The following is a 23377-nucleotide window of genomic DNA, read 5'->3' on the forward strand; positions in this document are numbered from 1 at the left end:
TGTGCAGGTTTGTGACATAGGTATATTGTGTAATGGTGAGGTTTGGGCTTCTAGTGAACCCATCACCCAAATGGTGAACATTGTATTCAGTAAGTAATTTTTCAGTCCTCATTCCTCTCCCAGCGTCTTCTCTTTTGTATTCCTAGGTGTCTATTATTTCCATCTTTGTTTCCATGTGTATCCATTGTTTAGCTCCCACTTAGAAGTGAAAATGTCATATTCAATTTTCTGCTTCTGAGTTATTTCACTTAGGATAATGACCTCCAGCTCCATCCATGTTGCTGCAAAGGACATGATTTCATTATTTTTTATGGCTGCATAGTATTCCATGGTGTTCATATACCACACTTTCTTTGTCCAACCAACACATAGATTGTTGAGCACATAGATTGAGTCCATGACTTTGCTATTGTGAATAGTGCTGCAACAAACACACAAATGTAGGTGTCTTTTTAATATAGTTAGTTCTTTTCCTTTGGGTAGATACCCAGTAATGGGATTGCTATATCAAATAGTAGTTCTCTTTTTCGTTCTTTAAGAAATCTCCATACTGATTTCCATAGGGGTTGAACTAATTTACATTTCCATCAGCAGCGTATAAGCATTCTCTTTTCTCTGCAACCTCACCAACATCTAATATTTTTTGACTTTTTAATACTAGCTATTCTAATTTGTGTGACTCGGTATCTCATTGTGGTTTTAATTTGCATCTCCCCAATGATTAGTGATACTGAGCATTTTTTCATTTGCCTTTTGGCCACTTGTATGTCTTTTTCTTTTCTTTTCTTTTTTTTTTTTTTTAGACGTGTCTGTTAATTTCCTTTGCCCACTTTTAATGGAGCTATTTGTTTTTTTCTTGTTGATTTGTTTAAGTTTCTTATAGTTTCTGGATATTAGTCATTTGTCAGATGTACAGTTAGCAAATATTTTCTCCCATTCTGCAGTTGTCTGTTTATTTTGTTAATTGTTTCCTTTGCTGGGCAAAAGCTGTTTAGTTTAATTAAGTCCCATTTGTTCATTTTTGTTTTTGTTGCATTTGCTTTTGCAATTAGTCTTAGTCATTAATTCTTTACCTAGGCCAATGTCCAGAACAATTTTTCCTAGGTTTTCTTTTTATGGTTTCAGGTCTTGCATTTAAGTCTTTAATTGATTTTGAGTTAATTTTTGTATATGGTGACGCATAGGGTCCAGTTTCATTCTTCTGCATAGTGCTAGCCAGTTATTAAATAGGGTGTCCTTTCCCCATTGCTTATTTTTATTGACTTTGTCGAAGATTAGTTGTAGGAATATGGATTTATTTCTGCATTCTCTTATTTTGTCTCATTGCCTTATGTGCCATTTTTATACCATTACCATGCTGTTTTGGTTACTATAGCCTCATAGTCTCAGAGCATAGTGTGAAGTCAGGTAATGTGATGCCCCCAGCATTGATCTTTTCGCTTAGAATTGCTTTGGCTATTTGGGCTCTTTTTTGTTTCCATATTAATTTTAGAATTGTTTTTTCTAATTCTGTGAAAAATGACACTGGTAATTTGATAGGGATTGCACCGAATCTGTAGATTGGTTTGGGTAGCATACTCATTTTAATGATATTGATTCTTTCTATCCATGAGCATGGAATGTTTTTCCATTTGTCCATGTCATTTATGAATTCTTTCCTCAGTGTTTTGAAGAAATCATAATCAATTCCTGGTAGAGATCTTTTACCTCCTTGGTTAAATGTATTCCTAGGTATTTCACTTTTAACAGTTATTTTCTTATGTATGTCTAAATTTTAATCACAGCAAATTTATGGTGTAATCCTATCTTAATTAGATGAATGGTGTCCTTTGTTGGGAATTTAATAAAATCTAATACTACTTAGCTGGACCAAGTGGATAAGATGACATTTGAGTCCATAGTGGACCTTGTAGCCCTTCTCTTATTTGGGGTATCTACTACATGGAGAAAATAGTGGTATTCTATAAACATGCCTAAGATCCATTGGAGTATGTATGTTTAGCTCTGTTTGTTTTCTTTTCAGTTACAATAAAAATACTTAACATTTTCACTGTAACCTGTTTGGAAGGAAGAGAGTAAGCAATTTTAAAAATTAATTCCACAGAGAAACATGTACTACTTTTTCTTATAAAAAAAAAAAAAGAAGAAGAAGAAAAGAGCCCACAGCAGCTCAGAAGCCTCCAAAAATACTCTTTTATTTTAGAAGCTGAAAAGGGCAGATCTAACTAACAGTACAAGACAAATTGAAAGTCCTATAAACAAGAATAGAATACATAACTGTCTTTGGTTTTGCTTGCTTCTGAACAACTGGATTCAACATTCTTTCTTTCCCCCCAGCTCTTAGGCATTGTTTTGTCAGGACAGCTATGGTTCAAATTGGGCTGATTTTCCAATTCTATTAAACCCTTCATCTGCATCGTGGATGAAATACATTAACTTGCTGTCTGCAGTGCACAGCTGGAAATAATTCTCTTCCACATTTTGCTTTGTGCCATTTTTGTTTTATATCAATATGCTCTGACACACCCACATAGCTCAGGATTTCAACAGTCACGTATCTCCTTTTCTTCCTCGATAGGTCTTAGAACATTTTAAATTGGTGTATTCTCTTTTGTCTTTTAAATATTGAATCACTTGCAAACATCTCTGCTTGCATGAATATTTTTCAAAATGCCCCATAGACCTAGAAGCTGAAATGGAAAGTTAGAATCATTCAAACACAAATTTTGATTTTATTCCTTTGAGAGATGATGGATGCTTGGCATGAACTAGCAGGAGAAATATTGTCTAACAAAAGTAAGATGAGAGAGAGAGGAAGAGAGAGAGACAGAGACAGAGAGAAAGAATAAGGATCTGCCATGTATTATTGTAAACAATATATGATATCTTAGAGATTATTTTAAAATGAATATATTGAAGTGAATTGTTGCATTGACTGAATGGCTTTTCCATAGAAAGACTCCAGCTATCATCAGTTATCAATTACATTATTGGTGGTCTTTACAAACTTGACTATAAATGTTGTGACATTTTTCAAGAAATACATACCTATGTGTGTGTATGTGTGTGTATAAGTATCTATTGGTATCTCCACATGTTAGTTAAAAATATAATAATATGCCAGGTACAGACAATGAAGACAGCTACTCTACAATATTCATTTAATTTTTTTTTTTTTTTTTTTTTTTTTGAGAAGGAGTCTCACTCTGTCACCCAGGCCGGATGGAGTGCAGTGGTGCGATCTCTGCTCCCTGCAAGCTCCGCCTCCCAGGTTCACGCCATTCTCCTGCCTCAGCCTCCCGAGTAGCTGCGACTACAGGCGCTTGCCACCACACCTGGCTAATTTTTTGTATTTTTAGTAGAGATGGGGTTTCACCGTGTTAGCCACGATGGTCTTGATCTCCTGACCTCGTGATCCGCCTGCCTTGGCCTCCCAAAGTGTAGTTAAATATTTAGGCTGATAAAACAAGAAAATATATTTTAAAATTTTTTTGCTAGACTACATTAGAAAGATTTTCTTTAAAGATGTGAGCTAGATAAAGGTCATTTTAAAATGATGATTTATCAAATTTTACACAGTTAAAGATAGTGAAAATAAAGAGCACATTGAAAAATAACTAGATGGAAATTTTCACTGTGAAACAGAATTTCTGAAGTGACACTGTGTTCACTTCTGATCATGGTCATTGTACAACCGTTGAGTCTTTGTATAATTGCTGTGAGTAGTGTCACTACCATTTTCCCTTCACTTTTTTTCTGTAGATATTTAAATGAACCAACTGTATATATATATATATATATATATATATTTATTCATTTTGTCAGTTATAATCAAGTTATTCTCTCCTAATCTTTCTATCTTCACTCTGTGTGTGTGTCTATGAGTGTGTACATAACATGTGATATTTATATCCATCTTCCTTCTTGATCACGAGCAAGAAAAACCACCAATACTATTTTACTTAAGCTGAAATACATTTGAAATATACCATATAACTTGCAGAGTTGATGGGAAAATTTGAAAACCAGGGTGAGAAGATGACAGACATCAAGGTCATCCCTAGGTTTTGATACATGTACAGAATAGTCATTGCTTACTGCTGTCTCCATCACTACTTCCTCTTTCATTCCTCTGATACGACTATCTCTACCACTATCATTATCTGATTTTCCTTATCTCTCTAGTCTGTGCTTCACATGCTTAAGATTCAAATTCCTAGGCCAAAGTCATGTGTACATGCCCTAACTGCTATAGGGCAGGGAGAAGAAAGGTCTCCTCTATTTACATTTCCTTGGCAGGAGGTAGGACACTGCATACCCTCAATAGTAAACACAATGCCAATTACTCAAGAAAAGAAACAGAGGATGAATGTTGGACAGCCAAGAAATGATGAAGGCCTGCCACATTTTTCATATAGGTTGGCTTTTTCTTTGAATGTTTTCACTTAGCTAGTGTACGAAAACAGTTCCACATTTCCACCAAATTAAGGATCCGATTAGTTTAATGGCCATCATTTACCATGTTTTTCTCAAGAAAGATTATACAGTGCATGAACTCATTCTCATTCAGTAAATTTAAATTTGAGTGGCATTATATATTCCAGCTAGTGTTATCCATGCTCTCAGTAATTTTATAGACTTGAGAGCCACTGTAAAAAATACTAAAGTTAGTGTGATGAGGGTTCTACTAAATACCAACTAAGTAATATAGGGACACCAAGAAAGAAACAGAAAATTCTGTGTGGCAAAGTCAGAAAACACTTTCACAGAGCAGGGAATATTTGAGCTATGAAAGATGACCATGCAACAAAAAGGGAGAACATTCTTTGTTGAAGAGACAAGATAATGTCATCACAAAGCATTTTCAAAACGCCTGCTATATTTGTAAATAGGAAGATATCAGTTTACTAGATGTATAAGAAGGAATGAAGGAGGATAGCAACAGATGAGTTCAGACAGGTAGAAAGGTGGGCCTGATTATAAATGTTCAGATCACAAAGGAGTTTGTCTACGACACTACAGGTGACAGGCAACTCACAAAAGTCTTTAAAGAAGAAAGTGAGTTTTGGGGAAGATAATTTCAACAACAATGGGGAAGATTAATGGGAGTAGAGTCATGCAGGAAGACTGGGAAGGGCAGTGGTGCTCAACCGTTTTGGCACCAAGGACCAGTTTTGTGGAAGACAATTTTTCTATTGACAGGGGTAAGGGTGGAGGGTTTCAGGATGAAACTGTTCCACCTCAGATCATCAGGCATTAGATTCTTATAAGTAGCTCACAACCTAGATCCCTCGCATGCACAGTTCACAATATGGTTCATGATCCTGTGAGAGTCTAATGCTGTTGCTTATCTGACAGGAGGCAGAGCTCAGGTGGTAATGCTTGTTTGCCAGCCACTCACTTCCTGCTGTGCAGCCCTGTTCCTAACAGGCCACAGGCTGGTACTGGTCCGCAGCCCTGGGGTTGGGGACCCTGGGCTAGGATGCCACTATAATAAATGTAGAGTAAGGTTAGGATATCTGAATATAAATGTTGATGTGTGTGTGTGGCAGGGAGCAGTGTGTGTAGCTGAATTTGAGGTAGAGACAAAAAGTAATTAAACTGGAAGCAGAAATCTTAGAATGGGGAAAAGTAAGACATATTTGTTCACAAAGTATCTTTTAACATTTTCTGGTTTCTGTGGAGTCACATTTTGTGAATGCTGGTTGATGTTTATTTACCTGAAAAAAAATGACAGAAATTTCAGGAACAAAGGTGACTGTGAATTAGGTACCAATATTTTTGTGGATGGTCTTCATGAACTCAGCCAATAATGGAGATGAGTATGTGGAAAGGGTGGATTATTTGGACTTTTTGAAAAGAAGTTATCGGGCGAACATGATGGCTCATGCCTGTAATCTCAACAGTTTGGGAGATCAAGGTGGGAGGATCACTTGAGGCCAGGAGTTTGAGATCAACTTGGGCAACAGAGCAAGATCCATCTTTACAATAATTTAAAAAAAAATAGAAATTAGCTGGATGTGATGGCTTGCACTTGTAGTTCTAGCTACTCAGGATGCTCAGGCAAGAGGATCACTTGAGCCTAGGAGGTAGAGGCTTCAGTGTGCCATGATCATGCCACCATACTCCAGCCTGGGCAACAGAGTGAGACCCTGTCTTAAAAAAATTAAACAAATTAAAAAGAAATGAAGCTATTGAGTGACAATGAAAGAAACTGATTTGCAAGTGGCCTTCAGGAGGCAGAAGGAGGCTACTTGTCTTTCCCCAGTGATTTTATGAATCCATTGAGGAGATCTGCAGAAGTGTTGTCACTGCCGGAGGAAACCAAGGCTTCACTTGCAAAAAGGAGTACTTTCTTAAAATTGAGAAATTTGGAAATATATCATAGGACTTGTAAAGCTATGATGGAAATTAGCCCATGAGTGTGTTTATAGAAGGCAGAACTAGATGGCATAAGACTCAGGGATGATGCAGGAGGTGATAAATGTTTTTGTTTAGAGTAGGGAGGAGAGTGAAACACAGTAGATCTTTAATAGTAAAATTTTCACTCATTTGGAATTGTGAAAATTGTGTTTGAAAACCAGCTGTGCCGTTTAAATTCTGGGCCTACGTTTCTTCATTTGTAAAATTCAAGTTTGAACTAGGCTTCTTTGAACTAAATTCTTCTTGCCACCAGACAACAACCTTCTTCATCACCTAGAGGAACATTGCCTGAAGCTTAAGGAAACAGCCTTCCCTATGCCACACAGAAGACCCCTTAATTGTTCAATGAATTTCTCATTGACTTGTATAGTGCTTCAAAAGAAAACACTCACGCATCAAACATGATTCTAAGTCAAAGTTCTTCATTTATATGAGATTAAAGAACTGGAAAACTCTACAAGAGAAATAGTCACCTGCTGATTGCAGGCCTGTGGGTTTCTTGGAAAAACTCAGCAACTTTGCTTATCCAGGACTATCTTTTTGCCCAGTTCCTCTGATTTTGAAGGAAGTTGAAAAGATAGTTTTCCTTTGCTGTATCCAACATCCTTTTCTACATTTGATTTAAGAAATGTCAATTTAACTTTTTATTGATACTGATAATTGAAAATACATAAAATCCAAAGAATGAGATAAATCTTATGTATGTGTCATATTTCTATAGATTTTTTTGACCAACATTTTATTTTGAAAATTTTCATACACATGGTAAGGTTGAAAGAATCATACAGTGAACACTAGGTACTTGAAATCTAGATTCTAAAATTAGGCCAAGCATAGTGGCTGATGCCTATAATCCCAGGGATTTGGGAGGCTGAGGTGGGAGGATTGCCTGAGGGCAGGAGTTTGAGACCAGCATAGGCAACATAGTGAGACCATGTCTCTACCAAAAAGAAAAGTAAGCCTGGCACAGTGCTGCATGCCTGTAGTTACAGTTACTCAGGAAGCTGAGGCAGGAGGATTGCTTGAGCCCAGGAGTTCAAGGTTACAGTGAAGCATTATAATCATGCTATTGCACTCCAGCCTGGGCAACAGAATGAGACCCTGTCTCAAAATTAATAATTAATGCCAGGCACGGTGACTCATGCCTGTAATCCTAACACTTTCGGAGGATCAGTTGAGGTCAGGAGTTCAAAACCAGCCTGGCCAATATGGCGAAACCTCGTCTCTACTAAAAATACAAAAATTAGCTGGGCGTGGTGGCAGGTGCCTGTAATCCCAGCTACTCGGGAGGCTGAGGCAGGAGAATCACTTGAACCCGAGAGGTGGAGGTTGCAGTGAGTTGAGATCATACTACTGCACTCCAGCCTGGGCAACAGAGTGAGACTCCATGGCAATAATAATAATAATAATGACAAATTAATTTAACATGTTTGTTTAGAGTAGGGAGGAGATATGTGCTTTATCACATATCTATCCATCTGAACATATCTACCCATAAATCCATTTTATCTTTTAATATACTGCAAACCTCATTCCTATACACATGATCATGTATATCATTAACTGGAGTTAAATACTGCTATATTTCTTTTCAAGCTCAAATTTATCTACATTGAAATGCATAAATTATCACCCCATGTAACATTCACTCACTGAATGTAATATTTAATTAACAAATACATACACCATTATAATACAAACTGCTATCAAGAATATTATCATCATCCCAGAAATTTTCTTTATGCCTCTTCCCAGTCAGTCTCTGCCCCCAAGCTCCCAAAGGCAAACATTTTTCCTGTTTTATTTTCCCAAAAGATTAGCTATGTTTAAAAAGATCATATAAATGAATAATAGAGTATCCACTCTTTGGTGTAAATTTATATTATGTGGCATAATCCTTTTTGGAGTCATCAGCATTGTTGTGTGTATCAGCAATTTGTTCCATTTTTATGTTGAATAGTATTTCATTGTTTAAATACACCACAGTTTTTGTATCATTTCTCCCATTCATGGAAACCTAAGGTGTTTCCAGGTTTGGCTATTATGATAAAAATTTCTATGAACATTTTTGTTTAGGTCTTTTTATGGACAGGTAATGTCATTTATCTTGGATATGTACTTAATAGGGGAAAATGTGAAGGATTTTTATATTTATTAAAAACTACCTGTTTTCTAAAAGGGTTGTGATAATTTACATTCCCAACAGCAATGCAGCAGACTTTCAGCTGTTCTACAAACTTTTTAATATTTGGTACTGTCAATCTTTCTAATATAATGCCATTTAATCTAAAACATTAGAACTTTGCCAATATATAGGTCCAGTTACTGTGATCTCTCACCCACCATTTCTTTATTATAGTTGTCATATATATTCTATTTACAAACATATGCAATGATGTGATTTTTGCCTTAAATATTAATATGCATTTAAAAGAATTTAACAGGGAAAAATTCTATTGACTTCAAATGTACTTATACTGTCTTTTATCATCTCCAATTTTCTATTAATCACATGTAGTGGATTTTTTTTTCATTCTAGATACTGTGTTACATTTTTTGGTTATAGAATTTATATTCAATATTTTTTGTTGTTACCATTTCTTTTATGCTACAAGAATTTTGGTATGTGTGTGTGTCCTTGAGTATAGTTTAAAAGCTGCTTGAAGATGCTTGTTTGCTTATTCCAACATCTAGTTGATCTCAGTACAATCTCTGTTGATTGCTTTTTCTCATAAGTTACTTTTTATTGCTTCCTTGTATGTCTAGTATTTTTTTTTAATTGCAACCTGGATGTCATGAATAGTACGTTGTAGAAACTCTGGGTTTTGTTATGTTCCTCTGAAGAGCACTCACCCATTCTTTTTTGTTGTCGCATCAGTTGGTTAACTTGACTGGGCTCAAAGTCCAGACGTTTTTCTTTCCTGTAGAATGCAGGACCTAAAATCTCTGTTCAGTTTTTCAGCCCTAGCTGGGCTACTTGGAATCTGCCTAGAGCAGGTGTAGGTCTGGCATCAGTGAGCAATTTGGACAGAGTTTATGCACAGATTGAGGCTCCCTTTCTGTGGCCCTCTCTTTACACCTGCTGTGGCTATTTTTAGTTTTTGTCCACTAGTTCTTCAAGCTAGTAAAACTGTGGGTTTCTATTTGAGTTTTAGCCATTCTGGAGCTCATCCAGTGCCTTTTCCTTCTAAGTATTCATAGCCTTCCTGGCTTACCTGTTCTTAGGTGCACTCCAGGTATCTGATGTTTGCTGTGTGTGTGTATATATATATATATATATATATATACACACACACACACACACACACACACACCAAATATATACACAGAATTTCTAGCTGTTATCTATGGGAGCTTTGCTCCAATAAAAGCCACTTCACAATTGTTAAAAATAGAACCTCCATAAGTAGATTTTCAAATGTTTCTGCCATTTGAAACCAAAAAGTGGGATTTTGAGAATGTAGATCATCAAAATCATGCCAACATGTGTGAACATACTACATTATTTGAGAAAGCAAATATAGTAGAAACACATCCAAATAAAAACAGTGGAAATTATTTGGTGATTTTTTTCCAATGTTTGCCATATTATAGCAGAATTTCAATTTTTCAATTTTTCACGATATACACTTAGCCTTTTTCTGGATATTCTATTACCATATATATATATATATATATACACTATAGAACAGAATATATTATTCTATATATAATATGAATATTCTAATCTCTAATAAAATATGTAGTATAAACAGAATATTGTTTGATTTTTGTTCAGACATTGTTCCTTATAACCAGAACTCCAACTAAACTTTTTTAGTCTAGTGCTATTCAGAAAAAAATGTCAATCATAGTTGTATGGATAATGATCACTGGCTTTAATATCATTAACATTACAGGACCTTAAATTGAGTTAAGAAGCTGTAAGTCAATACTCTCTAAAGGTTCATCAGCTATTTATAGTTAATTTACACTCCTAATGTTTACATAATCTTAACCAAGTAACACATATTGAATATGGAAATAAATATTGCCCTGGTGCTTTTGAATGGGAATAAGTAGGCACAGCATAATAGATTTAACATATAATGAAAATGGGTTGCAATCTATAATAAGACATGCTGAAGATTCAGTAAAAGCTCAGATATTGATTCATTCTTCAAATTGGTCATTAGCAACTAATTGGAGACCTTTGCTAACCAATATGCTTAACTGATTTTTAAAAATAAACAGCAAAATAGCTGATGAAATTTCATAAAGCAACTGTTCCCTGACCATAAAACAAGGCAATTACATTGTGCAAAGGTTAATTTTGAGCACATAATCAGTAACTATAATAGAAACAAATCAAAGAAAAGAATTGAAGGATCCTAAATGTAAATTTTATTAGTATCTTTAGTTTTATGGTTAGAAAACTCTATGAAGCAACGATAGAATGGTGAGGGATAAGTTATTTATTTTATTAAAGATTTAAATAAGCTTTGCCAAGGACCAGATTTTGGTTCTACTTTAGGCCCTGACAAGAAGTCTTGTAAGCTTTTTAAAGAGCTCACTTCAAATAGTAGTTATCAATCTTACTAATTCATAACTTTGTACTTATCATTTATCTTCTCTGAGCTGCACTTCCTTCATTTTTATAAAGTGGAAAGAATTAATAAAATTTATACAATGGGTTATATGGGAATTAAATAATATGAAGAATATAGAATAGCTTTGGAATCAATGTTTCTTCTACTCTGTAATCCCTTTGTAGCTGTATGCTTTTGCTCTCTTTATTTATTTAATTATATGGGATAATTAGTATATAATCCAATTCTATATTTTCTGAACATACAACATAAAGAAAATACTTTTTCTCTGGTCTCTTTTCTTCTTGGCTTCCTCCCATGATTGCTCAGGCCTGGGAAAGTACAGGCCTGGCCTGCTCCAGTCAGGTCTTTCAGGGCAGACCAAAGCGGGGCACGAGGAGTCTTACCCATAAATGCAAAACAGGAATGAGGCCATGGTCAGGGTCAGAACTAGTCAGTGCTGAGGGAAGAGGCAAAAATCCAAGCAAAAAACTGACAATGCCCTGGCGAAGTTTTAGAAATGTTAGCACTGGCCTGAGATGGCTTTTGTGTAAGTAAGCTGGCTGTCTTTGAAGGGGGCAGATAGAGCTAGACTGCTTAAACTCATTATATAAGCCAGCAAGAGAAGTACAATTTTGCTCTCCTGAAAACAGAATTCCCAGCATGTCTCTTTGTTCTTACTACTTATTTTTCTATACTGTAAATTAAATTTTTAAAGAACTGGAGAAAAGTCCACTAAAACAAATTACTAACAGTGACAAATAAGCAGTGGTTTATGTTAATATGTAAGTGCACCATTGTATTAGTCCATTCTCATGCTACTAATAAAGACATACCCAAGACTGGATAATTTATAGAGAAAAATAGGTTTAATAGACTCACAGTTCCACATGGCTGGGGAGGTCTCACAATCATGGTGGAAGGCAAAGAAGTAGCAAAGGCAGGTCTTACATGGTGGCAGGCAAGAGAGCATGTGCAGGGGAACTGCACTTTATAAAATCGCCAGATGTTATGAGACTTATTTACTATCACATCACGAGAACAGCATGAGAAAAACCTGCCCTCGTGATTCAAATACCTCCCAACGTGTCCCTCCCACAACACACGGGGATTACAGGAGCTACAATTCAAGATGAGATTTGGGTAGGGACACAGCCAAACCATATCAACCATTATGTATATTCAATGTGTAACCTATCTGTATCTGTATCTATATCCACATCTATATCCAGACAATTACATAATCTTATATGTTGAAACAATTACAGATTCAAGTACTCTGACTCACTCATCATTTACATAAGCTTTCAGCATAGAGGCCATACTTATATGCCATTCCCTCTGCCTGATATGTTTTTTTTTTCTTTCTTCATTTTCCCTAACAGATAAACTTCTATTTCTCCTTGAAAATTCAGTTCAAGATTACTTTCCATGATAAGCCCATCTTAGTAATATTTTTATTCTCAGATCCTCTACTGTCTGGCATAATATGTGCTCAAAACATATTTGATGAAGGAATAGTTGTACAGTTAAATGCAAAATGGTGATGAATGACAAAGGAGAAAGACATACAGACAAACTTTATTTAATCGCATATCATTTATTAGCCTAGAAAATAAAATATCTAAGACAGATAAATGGCGTGGAGACCGTGTAATTATTTTTAAATTTGTAACCTGACAAATGTCACAAAATTGTTGGAAAGTTTTCACTAAGCCTTATATCATGGAAAAGGTTAAAAAAATAAGCTAAAAACTTTTAATGGTACTCTACTTTTTAGAAAACATTACATTTTCTAATGAAATAAATAATAGTTTATGAATGTTTAATATTTCTCTAACCAATGATTACATTAGCTTTTCTTATGTCACATTGACAGAATGTCTCATTGTGTTGGGGCCAGAGAGCACAGAGATGGGGGGGGGGGATAAATTTATCAGGAACAATAAATTAGATAGTGATTAAGTGAAAAAGTAAGTACCATTGGCAAATCAGGAAAAATTGGGAACCTCAACTTTCAGCTGGAGAAAAACACAAGGCAGGAGGCCAGATGAGAGTTGGGGGGCACTATTTTGGAGGAACAGGATCAAGGGATTTTAAAGATATATATATGGGAAGGGAGAAAAGAAAGAAAAGATTGTTTGAGTGCAGCTCTTTGGGAGATCTTAAGAATGACTGAGACAAGAACTGAGTTGTCACTTGATCTTTTGAATTCATTTACCTGTGGAATTTTTTGGAGTGATTACAATAAAGATTTAAACTATTTATAATTGCAATTTTTACTGTACTATTATCTTTTTAGCCAAAATCTTAATAATCAATACATACAAGTCTAATAATCAAATATTATAAAAATCTTCCTAATTTACCTTTTTTAAAAATTTTGTCTCTTTCAATGCAATTCTAAGGCCAACCAGGTCCGCAAGGTAGCACTAGATCTATGCTGGTTTCATACAACATTGTGGATGCCATTCAGTGGAGTGATTAAGAGGATAGACTCTGGAGCCAGATTGCTTTGGTTTGAATCATAGCTCTGCTACTTGCTAGCTGTAATCATGGGCAAGTTACTTAACACCTCTCTGCCTTCTTAATAAAATAGAGATAATAGTGGTATGAAGCTCATGTGGATGTTTCATGTAGCAAATCAGTTCATGCAGAAAAATAATGTAGGAAAAGTGTCTGACAATAGTGCTTGGCACATTGCAAACATTCAACGATGCTGGCTATTATGATTATAATCATTATTATTATATGCAGATGATACAGACAAACATTTATGGGTCCAATATTTATAATCTAATTATTCGTTTATTTTACAAATACATTGAGTGCTTACTCTGTCCCTACTATGTGCCAAGCTTTGAGGATAAGGCAGAAAACACAAATTCAAGATCTAGGGATCTTGGTAAAAAAGGCAGAAAACACAAACTCAAGATCTGGGGATCTCAGTAAAATATCAAGCCATGAGATTTAGTCAGGAAGGTTTCTTTCTCTTTCTTTCTTTCTCTCTTTCTTTCTTTCTTTCTTTCTTTCTTTCTTTCTTTCTTTCTTTCTTTCTTTCTCTCTCTCTCTCTTCCTTTCTTTCTTTTTCTTTCTTTCTTTCTCCTTCCTTCCTTTCTCTCTCTCTCTTTCTTGACAGAGTCTTCCTCTGTCTCCCAGGCTAGAGTGCAGTGATGTGATCTCAGCTCACCGCAACCTCCACCTCCGGGGCTCAAGCAATTCTCCTGCCTCAGGTTCCCGAGTAGCTGGGATTACAGGTGCCCACCACCACGCCCTGCTAATTTTTGTATTTTTAGTAGAGACAGGGTTTCACCGTGTTGGCCAGGCTGGTCTTGAACTCCTGACCTCAAGTGATCTGCCCACCTCAGCCTCCCAAAGTGCTGGGATTACAGGCGTGAGTCACCACACCCGGTGAGGAATGACTTTCTGTCAGAAGTTGAATTGATATAGACCTACTTGGCACATATATAGAGCTGAAACAACCTAGATGGTTGGCATATTTTCTCCATAAATAGAGTCAAATTATCTGTAGTTTCAAATGTACTTTCTCCAAGAACAGATTTTTCAGTTAAAGAGTGGCTTTTGATGAGTGACTTTGCTATACCGTTATTGAAAAAGGGTCTATAATATGCAAATGCTAGACATGTATAAAGCACAATTGACATTAACTTACAGGAAGAAAAGAGACTGAATTTGGTTCTCAGAGGGAATAAAAAAATCTCCCCAGCCCTACACTTAGATGGACCTCTGAGATTGTATCTATGAAAGTCAAAAACTTCTATTATATCTAAGACATAATTACTGGTGTATGATCATGGACTACTATAATGGCTTGTTTCTGGCAATATATTGCTTTATAATATTGCTGGATAGCATGGAAAGCAATAAAAATTGGTTTTCCAAAATAAACATTATCTATCTTTTCTAGTCTGGGATAAAGAAGTTTTAATAATTATTTACACTAAAGGATAATTGGAGCATGAAATGACCATGAAAAAACATATTTGCATAGTTGTGCAGAAACATTAACATGCAATTATGTCTTAATACTAGATATAAAATATCTGAAATGGAAGATGGAAGATTTAGTGAGATCTTTTACCAATAACTTCAACAGAAGATTTGTGTTTTAGAATGTGTCCTGGAGACAGGACCTTCTTCCTAGCTAAATATTAGAGACAAAAAATTAAAAAGAGCCTTAAAGTCCATACATAAGACCCAGAAAGAAAAATAATATTCTTTTGATAACACATAGTATTTATGTAGTATACTGAATTGTCAGGTATTTATCATTAATTATCTCATGTTGGGTTACTTTAATGCTCCGAAAAATATTGTATCTCAATTGCTTTTAAAATGCATCAAAATCATAACTTTGTTTCTGGTCTACACACCTTCATTTGTCCATCTTTTGCAGGTTTATTCCCTGCTGTCCTGAATCTTGCTTCTAATGCTCTTATCACGACCAATGCAACATGTGGAGAAAAAGGACCTGAAATGTACTGCAAATTGGTAGAACATGTTCCTGGGCAGCCTGTGAGGAACCCGCAGTGTCGAATCTGCAATCAAAACAGCAGCAATCCAAACCGTATGTATTTTAGTGTGTATGTGTGTGGCGCTGGGTAGGATCTATAATTGTGAGATGTTGAGGCCAAGTTGCATTAAATTCAAGGGTTTGTAATCCGAAGAATTCCTGGAATTCTTTTTTCCACTAGGAGCTTCTTCCTGGCCCCTCTTTGTCATTCAGCAAACATTATTGGACTTCCTGCTATGTGCTAAGTACAGTGATGGAGATGATTCGCCAGCTGAAGGCCTGTGGCAGTCATTAGGTTTACTAACCCCAGATACCAGAGTGGTTTCTGAGGATGTGGTTATTAACTCAGGCTATCATCATTCATTGGTAATTTATGTGCCAGGTATTGTGCCTGAGATCCAGGAGGAATAAGGTAGGATATGGTCTTTGAGCTACTGATATATAGTGTGGTAAGTACAAAGGAAAGAATGAGCACAGGGTTCTGCAGAAGAGAGAGGATGGCCACAAAGTCCGTCTTGGTGTAAGTAAAGGCTTGCTAGAAGGAGCGATATCCAAGCTGATAACCAAGGACATGAGCTAAACAAGGGTATGAGATAAACAAGTAAAGAGGTGAGGGAAGGGAAGAGGAGAAGTCATGCCAGGAAGAGAAATCAGAATTAGACAGAAAATTCTAGTTACTCGGGGAGCTACAAGTAGGAATGACTAGAACTGAAAGTGCCAAAGGGCAGAGAGTAGAGATGAGACTAGAGCAGAAGGCTGGAGCCAGATTATGAAGGCATTTAACAACCACAGGAGAAGTGATTTAGGGAGAGGCACCATGTAAAGCCCTCTTTCTGGCCTCTATGAACCACAATGATACCTCAGACTCATTGATGTATTTATTCAACAGGCCTTTGAACACCTCCTACTAGGAATGCATTGTATTGGAGCATAATGTTAAATTAAACATAACCCCTGAATCAGAGGACTTAGAGGGGAAATAGAGGCAAAAGAAAAGTAAATTCAGTGCTAAAGAACATGAATGCTCCATGTAGATGCTAAAGTCATCTAAAGATTCCTGGCTAAGAAATCTTTATATCTATATATCTCTATCTCTATCTGTATCTATCTTTCTGACATGCCTTCTTCTCTTCTCCTCCCTTACCTCTCTGTCTCTGTATATATATATAATATATATAAAATATATATAGAAGGCGGATATATACTTATATGTAATCTACATAAAAGTAAATATATATATTGTTTATATTATTTTTATTTATATTATTTTTAATAAACAGACATATTATTTTATTTTTATTTTTGAGGCAGAATCTCACTCTGTCACCCAGGCTGGAGTGCAGTGGTGTGATCGCAGCTCACTGCAACGGCCATCTCCCGGGTTCAAGCGATTCTCCTGCCTCAGCCTCCCGAGTAGCTGAGATTACAGGCACGTGACACCATGCCTGACTATTTTTTGTATTTTAAGTAGAGATGGGGTTTTGCCATGTTGGCCAGGCCGGTCTCAAACTCCTGACCTCAAGTGATCCACCCGCCTCAGCCTCCCAATAGATATATTTTTTGTTAATATTATTTTATATATAATATATAAAAAGGTAGCTATATATTATATCTAGATAGATAGATAGATAGATAGATAGATAGATAGATAGATAGATAGATAGATATAGGCCAGAAAGTAAATGGATTGATGGGTTATTAGTTTCAGGTTCATTAGGCAAGATGATAAAGCCTGATGGAGGGAAACCACCATTGGTTCAGGGACTGGTGGCCTTGAAAATTTCATGCAGAATATGAGAAAGCCCAGGGGCATGAACGGAGTTGTGGGAGGAGGTGCGAGTGTGTAGATGTGTGTTCAGGATGGGCCGTGCAGACAGGGAGAATTAGAGAGATAAAATATGTAAAACTATAAGTGTGTATATCTATGCAGGTATATGTATATATGTAGAGAGAGAGAGAGAAAAGAGGTTAATAAAGTGAATACTTCAAGTGAGGTGAACTATGATGGGGGTAAAGCTTCACAATTATATTATTTTAAAATTTGCTTAGTATTTCTTCCCCGCTTTTTTTTTTTTTTTTTTTTTTTTTTTGAGACGGAGTTTCGCTCTGTCGCCCAGGCTGGAGTGCAGTGGCGCGATCTCGGCTCACTGCAAGCTCCGCCTCCCGGGTTCACGACATTCTCCTGCCTCAGCCTCCCCAGCAGCTGGGACTGCAGGCGCACTCTGCCACGCCCAGCTAATTTTTTTTTGTATTTTTAGTTGAGACGGGGTTTCACCGTGTTAGCCAGCGTGGTCTCAATCTCCTGATCTCGTGATTCGCCCGCCTCGGCCTCCCAAAGTGCTGGGATTACAGGCGTGAGCCAACGTGCCCGGCCTCGTCTCTACCTTTTTAAATAGACCTTATTTTTGGAGCAGTTTGAGGTTCACAGCAAAATTAAGAGGAAAGTACAGAAATTCCCCATATTTCCCCCACCCCAACACATGTGTGCACTTCTCCATTACCAATATCCCCCTCCAGAATGCTACACTTGTTACAGTCCATGAACCTACATTGACAACAGCATCACCCAAAGTTCGTAGACTGCATTAGGGTTTACTCTTGGTGTTGTACATTTTATGGGTTTGGACAAACTTATAATGATATGTATCTACCATTAGAGTATCATGCAAAGTAGTTTCATTGCTCTTTTTTTAAATTATAAAATGTATAAAATGAGAGCTTTTTCTCACAATTTACATTTTTTATCCCAAAAAGAAAATTGAAAGGCATTGTGCCTTTTTTCTTGGAGCTGGTTAGAGAGAGGCATGCATAGTCCCCTCATTATATAATTTAGGAATACAGAAAACATTATTATATTTGAGCAATTGACACTTGTTTGATTAAAATTAGTGTCATGTATATCACAGAATATTAGAAAACATGTTAAGACACCAAAGAAGGCAACCACCAGAAACCTTTCATATTAATGATTCTGGTTAATTTCTTTCTTTTTTTGTTTTGTTTTATTTTGAGACGGAGTTTTGCTCTTGTTGCCCAGGCTGGAGTGCAATGTCATGACCTCGGCTCACTGCAACCTCTGCCTCCCGGGTTCAAGAGATTCTCCTGCCTCAGCCTCCTGAGAGGCTGGAACTACAGGCATGCGCCACTATGCCTGGCTAATTTTGTATTTTTAGTAGAGACGAGGTTTCTCCATGTTGGTTAGGCTGGTCCTGAACTCCGGACCTCAGTTGATCTAACTGCCTTGGCCTCCGAAAGTGCTGGGATTACAGGCATGAGCCACTGCGCCCGGCCGACTCTGGTCAATTTCTCGGATGTAAATTGTTATGGTATGTGTGTAGGAGTGGGGAGTATAGTTGCATACCCATGTGTTTGCTAGCTCTTGTATAGAATGTAAGAGGAAAGGACATATGTCAGAGCCCTTTGCTGTTATGTAAAAGCCAAGGGAGTTCAGGTAAATGGAGACAAAGGAAGGCAATAAAGGGAAACAGATTTCAAGGAAAAAAAAATCAGGAAAATAAGGCATTAGGTATGTGATGAAGGAAAGAATTTTTAGGAAGAAAAAGTAACAGTTTTAAATGCTTCCAAAATAATTGAGTAAGAAAAGCATAAAATAGGTTTCCCTTGCTTTTGACAACAAGGCCATCCATTGATCACCTTTCTAAAGTACTCAGCAGATTTATGGTGGCAAGAGGCACACTGAAGAGGTAATAAATGAATGATGAAGAAGAAGAGGGGACTATAGAAATATTCTCTCAAGTATCCTTGATGTGAAAGAGAATGAAGGACAGAGGAGGTGATGGAGTTGCAAAGGTTTTCAAAGATAAGAGACATTTGAGTTGGTTTAGATGCTTAGGGGGAAGGGCAGGGAAGTTGAAGACCAAGTAGTGGTGGGTGTGATGTCTCTCTAGAAGTAAAAACATATGGGTCATTAAGCATAGGCAAAAACCTTATATTAGAAGATACATACTTTTAACTCACCAAATCAGAAAGAAGGAAGAGTGAATAGCAGCAGTCAGCAGAAAGTGTTGGGAGAAATTTCTTATTTGATGATCTTGGTTTCTTCATTAAGATGTAAATCTAGGTTACCTGCTGAGGAAAGAAGCAAACATTTAGATTATGAGCCTCTCAGGGGAATAGGAGGGGATCACTGAGCCATAATCAGAATAAAGTGGCAATTCCATATGCAGTAAAATAAAGAATCAAATATGTGGACTAATACTCTTGGAGCATTACAGGGAAAGTAGAATGGAAAGAGAAGATGGCAAGAAAATTGAAGAAAAGGCCAGCAAGTAAATGAATTGATGGATTATTAGTTTCAGGTTCATTAGGCAAGATGATAAAGCCTGATGGAGGGAAACCACCATTGGTTCAGGGACTGGTGGCCTTGAAAATTTCATGGAGAATGTGAAAAAGCCCAGGGGCATGAACAGAGTTGTGGGGAGGAGGTGCGAGTGTGTAGATGTGTGTTTAGGATGGGCTGTGCAGACAGGGAGAATTAGAGAGATAAAATTTGTAAAACCGTAAATGTGTGTATATGTATGCAGGTATATAAATATACTTATGTATTTATTATTTACATTAAACATGAAATAAATGATATGTTATATACTTATATAATTATATTAAATAAATTTATATAAATAGTATTAATGTACATATATAAGTATAAATATTATGCATATATAATATGTACATATGTGTATATAATATTTACACCAGAAAGGCTAGAAATAAGAAAATGTGTCCAATCAAAAAATGTATCAAAAAATGATACAAAGATTGGGGTAGAAAATAATTGAGTTCTCCACTCAATTATTTTTATTCTTGGTTGGAAAAATGGATGAGATGCATTTGTCAAATTGAGTCCAAGAGCTATTCTGTTTTTCGCCCTCTTGAAAGTTCTGCATTCAGAGTGTCTTTTATCTCCTGGAAGATACATATACTCAGCCAATACTATCCATGTTTTCACACTGAAACAAAAAAGGAATAAATTATTTCAGTAAAGCAAGATGTATATAAGTTATGATTTGTATTTTCCCATTTTTATTTACCTGTAGTGTTTTTTAAACCCGTCACAGTCTGGATTTACTTTACATTATTATTATTAATTATTATTATTATTATTTGAGATGGAGTCTCACTCTGTCACCCAGGCTGGAGTGCAGTGGCGCGATCTCAGCTCACTGCAACCTCCGTCTCCCAGGTTCAAGTAATTCTCAAGCCTCAGCCTCCTGAGTAGCTGGGACTACAGGCATGCACCACTGCATCTGGCTAATTTTTATGTATTTTTCGAGGAGATGGGGTTTCACCATGTTGGCCAGGCTGGTCTTGAACTCCTGACCTCACGTGATCTGCCTGCCTTGGCCTCCCAAAGTGCTGGGATTACAGGCGTGAGCCACCGCGCCTGGCCTGCATGATTATTTTTAAATGATCAGATTCATTCCACATTTCCAGATTATGCTTTGGTACTAGAAATTTAGAAAGAATAAAACCCCACAAGAATAAAAATCTAGCAGTCAACTGCATGAATATATTTTAGTAAAAGTTGGAGCAACAGATGATAAAATTCCACAAATTCAGTGAACTCTGAGATTAAATATGGAAGGTCCACAGTTAATTACCCTGCAAAGAAAACGAACCTTGAACTTTCTGACTGTTAATAGACTTTGCTTCCCAATTAAAAACTAGCAGTTTGAAAGGTTTACCTCATCAGCGATTCCCTATCCAGTTTTCAGATGCAGTTAGCCCTTGGATTGACTTGCATATTTATCCCTGTTGAGGATGTTATACGTTTCTATCGCCTTTTAAATAAGGGAACTTTGCCAACAATTCATCAGTGTTTGCAAATTAATTATGATTAAACTTTCATAATAGGGATTATGGTTAATTGTTGATTCATCTCCCAGTCCTCCTTTTCGTGACTAATTCTCTTATCAATTTGACCTGAGGTGGCAGATATCAAAATTTCCAATTAGGCAACTTCTCTCACAATTACCTAAGAGCCATGAATTTGATTTAGAAATGGGGTTGTATGTGTGTGTTTTTCTATCACGTATTAAACACACAATCTGTAAAAAAGATTCAGGAGGATGTTTGGGAAATGTTTTCTGTGATATTTATTTTTCTTCAGAAGAAGTGCCAACAATATTTCATTTATGGTTTTGATTCCCCATATGCCAATTTCAGCACCCCCTTATGTCACCAGGGTCATTTATTTGGTATTTAGTTATGCTTCTGGTATTTGCTGTCATCATAAAGACCTGACATCTTCCCTAGCTTCGAAAGAACAATTTAACTAACGCTAACATTTAAATATATTCAGAAATTTTACTTTTCATTAATGAGACAGGAAGCCTCATCTCTGTGGACGGCTAACATGATGATTTGGTGGAAAATAAAGACCAGCCAGCTGTTAAGTTGAATTAAAAAATTTACCAATAACAATGGAATATTTTTGCCCTGTCTTGTACAGTCATATTAAGATTTGCAATATGAATATCCATATCTGGAATAGGACTATCATACCATAAATAGCTCAAAACATAGCCTTTTTGCTTTCACTAAATGTTATGACAGTTTATTATATGTTAATTATAAGTTAATATATAATAAAAATCTTCACAAATCTGAAAATGCCAAATTTAGTGAATATTCAGCTTTCTTATTTTTGAAATGGAGTCTTACTTTGTCACCTAGGCTGGAGTGCAATGGCATGATCTCGGCTCACTGCAACCTCTACCTCCTGGGTTCAAGTGATTCTCCTGCCTCAGCCTCCCAAGTAGCTGGGAATACAGGCGCCTGCCACCACACCCGTGCTATTTTTTTTTTTTTTTTCGTAGAGATGGGGTTTCACTGTGTTGGCCAGGCTGGTCTTGAACTCCTGACCTCAGGTGACCTGCCCACCTCAGCCTCCCAAAGTGCTGGGATTACAGGCGTGAGCCACTGCACCTGGCCAATATTCAGCTTTTAATAAAATTTTTCTTTTAAAGATGATTTTATTTTCCATAAGATTCCTATTGCATTGAGGACTTAGTTTTGCTTTATTTTTATTGTTTTTTCAAATGTTTTACCAAGTGCAACTTGTCTCTAATTAAGATTCAGAACAGTGTACATTTCGAATAGATGTATCATTTATTTTATGTATATGCATAATAATGGTTAGAATGCTCACAGTTATACTGTTCATCAGTAACCCTGTGAATAAAGGGTTCACATCCAAGATGTTCTTATTGGTCCATGGCAAAGTAAGAAAATGAGAACAACTTTCCACATTTTTCATATAAATACAAAGGGTACAATTTAAATACTTGTCCTCCATTTTGATATTATGGTTTTTAAAAACTACTGATGGTTTTTAAATGCTCTTTGTTTCATGAAATAATAATGATGCTTTATTAAATGATAGAAATATATTGGAGGTTATTATTACTTGGAAAAACTAAGAGCTAGAACTCCTATATCAATTTCACAAATCTGTCACACACTTATTTTTAATTTCACATTTTTTTTCTGAAAATTATGAATCTGGAAACCACTGCTGTGAGCGGGATTTTGTTATTCCTAGATCAGAGATGGCACATAGTGCTGAAGTGATTTGTCTGTGGTCAGTTACGTACTAAGTGGTGGAGCTGGGAGGAATATCTAGCTACCCGTGTGCCAGCACCTCATGGTCCCCCTCTCTTTCATCACCATTATTATTAGAATACATGGCTAGATTGCAATATTAGGTAGGAAAATTGAGAGTCCATGTTTGTTCCTCATAGCGATGTGATTTGTTCATTGTGTGAGATATTCCTTCAAATTTAAAAAGGATTGTGTTCTAAGCTAAAAGGTCATTCATAAGCCACTCATT

The 23377-nt window shown here is 36.4% G+C and overlaps 1 protein-coding gene across 1 annotated transcript in view; it reads left to right on the plus strand.

Moving 5' to 3' along the window:
• Nucleotides 1–23377, plus strand: part of LAMA2 (laminin subunit alpha 2) — a 630974-nt gene that overhangs the window by 145609 nt on the left and 461988 nt on the right. The window contains exon 2 of the mRNA XM_030809663.1: nucleotides 15409–15579. Within this exon, the coding sequence (XP_030665523.1) occupies nucleotides 15409–15579 (171 nt within the window). The remainder of the gene's footprint in view (nucleotides 1–15408; nucleotides 15580–23377) is intronic.

This window comes from Nomascus leucogenys, chromosome 3, assembly GCF_006542625.1.
Source record: "Nomascus leucogenys isolate Asia chromosome 3, Asia_NLE_v1, whole genome shotgun sequence".
In the NCBI taxonomy this organism is placed as follows: Eukaryota; Metazoa; Chordata; class Mammalia; order Primates; family Hylobatidae; genus Nomascus; species Nomascus leucogenys.